Source organism: Saccostrea cucullata, unplaced genomic scaffold, assembly GCF_032062105.1.
Source record: "Saccostrea cucullata isolate Sc308-1 unplaced genomic scaffold, CSIRO_AGI_Scuc_v1 ctg746, whole genome shotgun sequence".
In the NCBI taxonomy this organism is placed as follows: domain Eukaryota; kingdom Metazoa; phylum Mollusca; class Bivalvia; order Ostreida; family Ostreidae; genus Saccostrea; species Saccostrea cuccullata.
This window is the reverse complement of record NW_026938715.1, coordinates 433466-441530: the sequence shown is the minus strand read 5'-3', so window position 1 is coordinate 441530 and position 8065 is coordinate 433466. Positions and strand designations below refer to the sequence as shown.

The 8065-nt window shown below is 31.8% G+C and overlaps 1 protein-coding gene across 1 annotated transcript; it reads right to left on the bottom strand.

Moving 5' to 3' along the window:
• Positions 1-5315: 5315 nt before the first annotated feature.
• LOC134251055 (protein rolling stone-like) lies at positions 5316-7845 on the bottom strand. Its single transcript, XM_062733420.1, has 4 exons — positions 7586-7845; positions 6762-6981; positions 6421-6531; positions 5316-5785 (listed from the first exon to the last, which is right to left on the bottom strand). The coding sequence occupies exons 1-4, from the start codon at positions 7712-7714 to the stop codon at positions 5382-5384; spliced, it is 864 nt and encodes a 287-aa protein (XP_062589404.1). The 5' UTR covers positions 7715-7845; the 3' UTR covers positions 5316-5381.
• Between the last annotated feature and the right edge of the window lie 220 nt (positions 7846-8065).

The following is an 8065-nucleotide window of genomic DNA, read 5'->3' as shown; positions in this document are numbered from 1 at the left end:
TTACTGCTGTATATTTTTACGAATTTCGGTCCAAAAATGGTGATTTAAATTTTTACATGTTGATCTTTTACGAATTGAATATGTCCGTAAAAATTAAAAACATCAGACTAAAATTCCAGATCATATTGAATGCATTCGTACAAATAATGTGTCCAAAAACTCTATGAGAGAGAGAGAGAGAGAGAGAGAGAGAGAGAGAGAGAGAGAGAGAGAGAGAGAGAGTTATTAAATTGATATATCAATATAAACGATGCAACAAATTACATAATGAATTTTATAGTTTTTTTAATAACCTTTATATACATAAGCAATGTACCATTCATTTATTCATGTTTTTTAAACACATAGCTAGGCACACGTGCACGTCTGGTATATTTACAGAAAACAGTATTTATCAGAAGTTATGCGTCTCGAAAAAAAAACTTAAAACGAGTAACCAGGTAGGTCTAACTGATAAATAAATTGACGGTGTTTATAATTTATATACAAGTTAATTTAGATTTACCTGTATGATCCCAATCGATGATTGGCTTAAAAGTGCTCAAAATACTAACAGTATAGCCTCCATGGAGTACATGAGCTTAATAGCAATTAGCATTACTTTTACACATACCATGTTAAAAATTTATACGAGCCGTTTTATAAATTATGTGAAATTTTACGCGTTTAAATTTAACGGATTTATAAACCTAAAAAAATTCCCGTCATTCGGTAATATGAAAGAGGCGACATGATTCCACTATTGGAGTACACGATGTATTTTTAACATTCGACATGCCTGCGGCTCTCTGTGGCCACGCACGTTAAAAAAATAATGGAGAAACAAAAGAGTGATGGTAAAAATAAAACGTACATATAGTACATTACCTATCTCAAGACTTCCATCACTAATTATAATTATTTGCCGAAGCCCCTTTTCAATTACAATTTTAATAAAATACATTAACACGGAATAGAGAAACAATTTTGGGTGAACAGGCCAAAGAAAGCGATCAAAATTCAAAATGATTTATGCAGTGTTAGAAATTGTGATTTAGTGTACGATCGGTGAATTATTCTTATTGATTCGATTAATTAAAAACACAATTTTCTATTAATTGATGGGTCTTTGTACACAATGGATTTTATACACGATCACAGACTATGCAGACACTTGCTTTGTTTACGACAACAGGTGGCTGGTACACTAGTGACCTCGATAGGCACCGTGGGATAAGCGCGTTGGATTACATAACAGCTAGGCGAACGTGAAGATCAACTAAATGATCGTGAATTATTCGATTAATAAAGTTTAAAATTACTTACAATAATAATTAATGTAGAAAGATAGATTAAATATATTCCGATGAAGACGTGTTCACTATAAAACTAATTAATAATACATAAAAAGAAAGACTAATTGTTATAAAAAAATTTAATAGTGAACCGTAAAGCATGTATAAAGACCTTTTTAGAAGAAATTTAACAGTAAATACCATAGGGAATATTATTGATAGGAAGTCTGTGTAAATTATACACATGAAGAGGTCTGATTTCCTTTCCAAATAAAAAACGCTACCTGTTTACCTGGCCTGCTTTCTTCTTCGTGTTACGCAATACCCCCGGTATAATCGAGCAAAACAACATTTTCATCAGATCAAAAAGGTGTCAAAGAACAATTTTGATCGTAAGATCCAGATCGAAATTTTTACCGTTTTCGAGTTATAAATCAAAAGCTTTCACGTTCCCTAAATCCCTAATTATAGGGGCCAGCCCCTTTTGAGTAGTATTATATGAAAGCCCCTGCAATTATGCACAACTTTTGTTCTACATGTCTTAACAAAATATTTTTAGTTTTCAAGATATAAAGGAAAATATGTGTAAATTTTCGCTTTTTTAGGCGTTCTAATTTTTGACCCCTATATAGCGCCATTTTGAATACAGAAATCGAAAAACAAAAACCGATGTGCACAACTTCAATCCTTCTGTTATCTAAAACAGTAAAATTTCTGCTCCATCTTTAGTGGTCTCTGAGCCTTTATCTGGAAATGAAAGCCTATAATTTTTCGTTTAAAGGGGAATAACTCATAAGCGGAAGTAAATTTTTGAAATGTTAGGCAGTATTCTGATAGGGTTTATTATCGTCGATAATGTCTGAAAATTTGAGCAAAATCCATTGAGAAATGAGCGAGATATGAGGCCTCATAGTTGGCGTCTAGGAAGAAAAAAAAAAAAGAATAATAAGAATAATCTTAATCATCAGAATCAGTAGAAGGTCTTCCGTTGGAAACGGAAGACCTTAATAAGAATAATCTTAATCATCAGAATCAGTAGAAGGTCTTCCGTTGGAAACGGAAGACCTTAATAATGAACAGAAAGGATTTCAAATACATCTGAATGGAAGCAGCTGACACTTTGGAGAATTGATGTCATGGAAAAATCCTGATTCTTTAAACATCTCAAGGGACTGTTTGAGTGTATTACAAACACTAATAAAGCAAGGAAACAATGGAAGGATGCTGAATTGCTTGTCGAGCTCACGATAAGATAAGACCGACCTTTATATTAGTTTTCAAGGATTTACTTTTCTGGGTGAAGATTTCTAGCCTATGTAGTACGTTGTCTTAATGAATGAAATCATCACAAAATTAGTGCCGAGGCAATTATTAAAGAGTTTTTCCCTTCAATTTTGATTGATTTCTTTTTGATATTTGTGGTCCCATAATATATGTTGACATCTTTCACAAAGTGTATCAAAGAATTGCACATACTGTAAACGTGGAAATTTTGATGATGTGCTAACTTTGACTATATTGACGATTTTTCTTTCCTCCTCAAAATTTACACTCGTCAAATTTCAAATCATATATATAGCGTAACAACTGACATTGACCATTGCACAACTTTACCGCTAAATTTTCACAATTCCCCTATTAAAACTGGACCAAAGTTACTGTTAATTTCCTTTGCAGTCAGTTATAAAAACATAGTGATATTTAATCCCACTTTTTAAAAAACATTGACTCTAATCTAGTGTATCAAATGCTTGCATGTGTAACTTAGCGTAATCATTACGCCGTGCTAGACCAAGTTTGTCACCTCAGGCAACTGATCGCTCTGACGTCGCGCATAATATTGGGGTTTGAAATTGCGTAACATGTAACACTGTAAACGACCGGCGATGGTATTTTTGGTCGTTTTATCGTTTTGGCTACATGGATATTTCTGGCAATTTGTACCAAACTTCTATAACTTTCCGTGATGTTGTCACACAACATTCATTAATAAATTTCTAATTTATAGACTGTTTCGACTGTTCGTAAAATAGGATTCCGTAACATGCCGTAATCTTGACAAGTTACAAGAAAAGATAGAATGTTTGATAAAGATTTTTATATCCACAAATAATCCTGATAATGAGACAAGACAACTTTGGCTATTCGAAGCTTGTTTTTGCTTAACCTCTTGTATAAATCATTAAAAACACAAATGAGTGAAACTGTCATTTATTCAAATAACAAATGACTAAAACTAAAATCTACAATACATATTATAAAAAAGTTACATAACAATTAATTGGCTTTGCTTAAGTCAAATATTTCTTTAAAAAAGTATAAGCAAGCGGTAGGAGAGATTAATTGAGCGATTTTGATGTCTAGTCGGTTTTGTTACTACAACACAAATATGCATATTATGGTATTTAATCGGGCGCTTAACACCAATGTGAGCTTTATTAGCTGGGAAAACTTTTAACAGATAAAATATTATTTTTAAAATGTGCAAATACATAAAATTTTGCATTTAAAGAAACATTAAAAAGTAGGCCATTTTTTAAAAAAAAAAACAGGAGCAAAAATTGAATGTCTAGTCTGATATCTTACGCTTTCGAATTTTTGACGTTTTTACGCTTAAACGACATATGCAATAACGTCAGAAAAGTGTATTTTGACGTTAGAAAATCAGCCCCAATTCTGTGCTCGACGTCTTAAAATAAATGCAAAATACAAAAGGGTAATTGAATCTTACACATGCAGTTTTAAGGTTTGTATAATTTTACACACTGTAGTTGGTCTAACTCTAACTCTGGTATTCATTTTTGTTACTTCGTGAAATCAAAGATACATAACTCTCGATTCAATATTTCGTCAAAATAAAGGTCATACGCAATGTAATTTGAACTTTTTTTGGTTCTTCCCTGGAGTTGAAGAGTTCTACTAAATGAAGGATCCATGTGCAATAATTTCAATATTTGTATATGGATTTGTACACCTCTTCTAAAACAATTTTTGATAAAAAAAAATCTGGAATTTATGTTTTGTAATTTTTGAACATTTTTTTTTTGAATAATGCAAAATTTTTCACAATTTGATATCTTTTCAAAACCCCTGGTAACGCATGATGATTTTTTGTCTAAGAACATGTAATGGTATTGTAAGTTAAAATTTAGAATATCTTGAAAAATTATCAGTAGGTAAGGTACGTTGCGTATGTCCTTAATACTCGACAATTTTCATAAATACAAAATTGTCAATTTTTCAACTCGTCAATATAACCACGTTTACAGTATTGTAATAATTGGGATAAGGCTTTTATTTGATTGATCTATTTAGAATTTGGAGGGAAAAGGTATGGAAAATTTGTCTTTTTTTCATTCATTGGGGCAATATGTTTTTGGTCATCTGCAAAGTACTTGTTCGTGGGGGTGTAATTTCTGGTGGGTAACTCGTTTATCTGGTAGATTCAATAATGTTTACAAAATAAATGTTCGTATGGATGGGTAATGGCACCCCAATGAAATTCATGAGCATTGGTACACAACAATAATGATGATTCCACAATAAACTGATATGTAAGTACACCCTGTTGCCATTTCAGCAGAGATAGATAAAAGAGAGGCAAGCTTAATTTTAAGGCTCACTTTGACATACATGTATGTTATCGCCATGTACCGGTTGACGACAATTTATGCAGTCAGGGTAAACAAATATTGTCACCATCAACAACAATTTATAGAAGGCGACAAAATATATAAAAAAAAATATGTAAACGGCATCACGAAATATCCATCTACCATCACTGCATATTTTGTAAAGTCCATCTTCATTTGAAATAGAATTTCAGAAAGCAATGCCAACATAGTTTATTTTACTTTCCATGATATCACATTTATCTAATTATTTGATGTTTTGCTGAAGGAAAGCAAAATGTTTGTGAAATTTTAAAGGCACGCTCAGCTTTGGCTGTAGTTAATAAATATTTTTAATTTGTTTTCAAAGATCTTTTTATTTATTATCCCTGAATATAACTGAAAATAGATTGATAAAAACATACACTAGAACATAACAGACATAAATAAATTACAAGAGGTAGTATTTTCAAATTATATACATTTAGTATGTATATTATGGTCCAACTTTTTTAGGAATTTCAATCGCATATTTTTCCTTTTCCTTTTCAACGATGCACACTTGTATTGCGTCAACTTTTGTCTGACTACAGAGTCTCTCATGAAATAGCACACGAATTTTAAACAATACAAACACAAAAAGATGCACCAGTAATCCTAAAACGAATGCTACAACCAGTCCCGTTGGAAGAGCCACTGATAAATTGTTCCAGTCCAACACAGAGTAGATCGCTGATCCTCCCGCGGCGTAATAAATAAGGGAGAGAATGAGATAGGATGCAGAAAACAGAAGAGGTTGGTATGCGTGTAAGAGTTTTGTTGGCTTGGCACATACTAAAATGTTGGCAAATGTGAAGAAAGCGTTCATCATATGAGTGATAATGCTTGGTGGATCAAAACCTGCAGAGAAAAAAAATATCAACAAAGTTAAGAAACTTTTTTAATATGGGAGGGGATTCGATAAAAGAAGCTTTTAATAGCATAAAATTCATTAATACATGTATTAACGTACATGAACATCATATACGAAAAGACGTTTTCTTTTATCAGAAATTAACAGAAGTACTTATAAAAACCCAATCCGTTATAAAGAATTATTTTCATGCAGATGTATCCAGAAGACGAAGTTGCTAACGAACCATCTTTGGTAGGTAATTTTAACCTTTTTATAACTTGTCAAAACATAGTAAAAGAATAATAAGTAATAATACTAAAGTGAGGTTTTTTTTTAATGCAATGTTTAGTGCACATGCACATTTATACTAAGATTTTGCATCTCTTTTAAATAAGATAAATGAAGGGTTAGAAAGCTTATAAGGATCTTTAAAATGTATGTTAATTGCCTAGTATAATTCCCTGCAATCCCTGAAATTTCCGTATACTTATACTGAAGCCAAAGAAAGTTTTAAAATAATTATCGCCCATGTGCAAACAATTCGTAGTAAAATGTCTTCTCTGAAGCAACTTGTCTTGTACAAAATGAGAATATGTATTACTTTTACATGTATGCAAGGTACATTATAGTGTTAACTTACTGACTGTAAGGAGACCATAATATGACAGAGATATCGTTAGGGCCACCACGTTATTGATATTGTATAGACACCACACCAACTGAAGGTACCATGGAGATTCACTCGCACTCCCTGAAAAGTTAAAATGGTCTCTCCTGTATAATACTTTCAGATATTTCATCACATTCAATACATGAAAGAAAAAAGCATCTTTTTGATTAAATTTTGGAGATTATTTTCCTTCTTACAAATCTTCAGTTCTTTTTTCAAAGAGATATAGAAAAAAACTGTTTCAAAAATGTACGCAACAAAACAGCAAGATCAGTTTTACATTACATTTATTTATAAGTATTTGTACTTACCAGACAAAATATCCGGTCGTTTTATATGCACGTAAATAGTGGCAACACAATCAGAAATTGAAAATATTCCTAGCACTGCGTATCCTAAGTTTGTCAAATACAAAGGCCAAGCTAGGTTATTTGGCCATTCTGTAGAATAGTAAGGCATGAGCAGAAGGTTTAACAGGTGATACAGTGCCCAAAATGTTGTCCATACAGGGTAGAAAAACCGTGGTCCGCACTACAAATAAAATGGAAGCAATAGAACATTGCACTGGTAAGGTTTTCATACTTATTACTAACTAAATATTCAAACTACATATTGTATAATGATTTTGGGAATAAGTTTGATTTCAATTTCCTTTATTTTTAAGGGAAAGTATAGCAAAGGGGTAACTGTCACCAGGTGCTCGGTAAAAATGAATCAAGAAAAAGGAAATGGTGGATATTTTGAGTAAAATGGAGAAAACAGATCTAGATACTTGCAATTGTCTACTCTCAAGCAAACTTTGAAGAAATCGATCATTAGTTACATCTGTACATATAATGTAGAATTTAAATGGTCAACAAAGTACTGTTTATTTCCGCAAGGAAATTCTTTAAATTATATTGCATAAATGAAATATTAAAATCCAATGGTAAAAGTTTCTTAACTTAAAACTAAGCATTTATTTAAAAGTTATCAATACAAATGTTTTAGAATTAAATTTACAAATAATAAAAAAAAAAACATATTCAGTAAACACAAGCAAAGAAGACAAAATGAAACAAAAAATTGGCAATTATAATATAATAGATTGATTTTAGGTTTAAAATTAAAACAAAAATATATCACGCTTACATACCTGAGAAGTCACGAAAGCTTTTGCTTTGTTGTTTTTTAATGATAAATTGCGCAATCTGAACTCTTCTTTTAGGATTAGACAGCGACAAGAATCCATTGCATCCACACTAATTTCTTGTTTGAAAGTCATGTTTTATTCCCACAAAAACACAGCAAGTCTTCATTGATATCTTTTTCCACACGATTCATGTAGGAGTATTAAACATTATTCCATAACAACCCGCGCCAAACGTCAATGGACTGTTACTGGTCGAACGATATGGCGATGTTGAATAAGTATTACTTCATATCTACCTCATTTTATTTCCGCTTATACGGCAATGAACAAATGAACAAATATCCTGTTAAAGAAATTGGGGGAGCTGCCCTACTGGCCCGGAATTCTAATATCTATGTTAAACCTCACTTGCCGGGGATTTTTTACGCTCTTATTTACAAGATTACTTCTTCTTTTCACAAGTAGTACCACCACACCATTTTC

Bases quoted from the DNA above. Each gene is read 5' to 3' on its own strand.
- LOC134251055 (XM_062733420.1), bottom strand. From the start codon at position 7,714: ATGACTTTCAAACAAGAAATTAGTGTGGATGCAATGGATTCTTGTCGC. The intron at 6,982-7,585 runs GTATGTAAGCGT...TTTTATTTGTAG, and splicing joins AAGCTTTCGTGACTTCTCAG to TGCGGACCACGGTTTTTCTA. The intron at 5,786-6,420 runs GTAAGTTAACAC...TTTTCTCTGCAG, and splicing joins TTATGGTCTCCTTACAGTCA to GTTTTGATCCACCAAGCATT.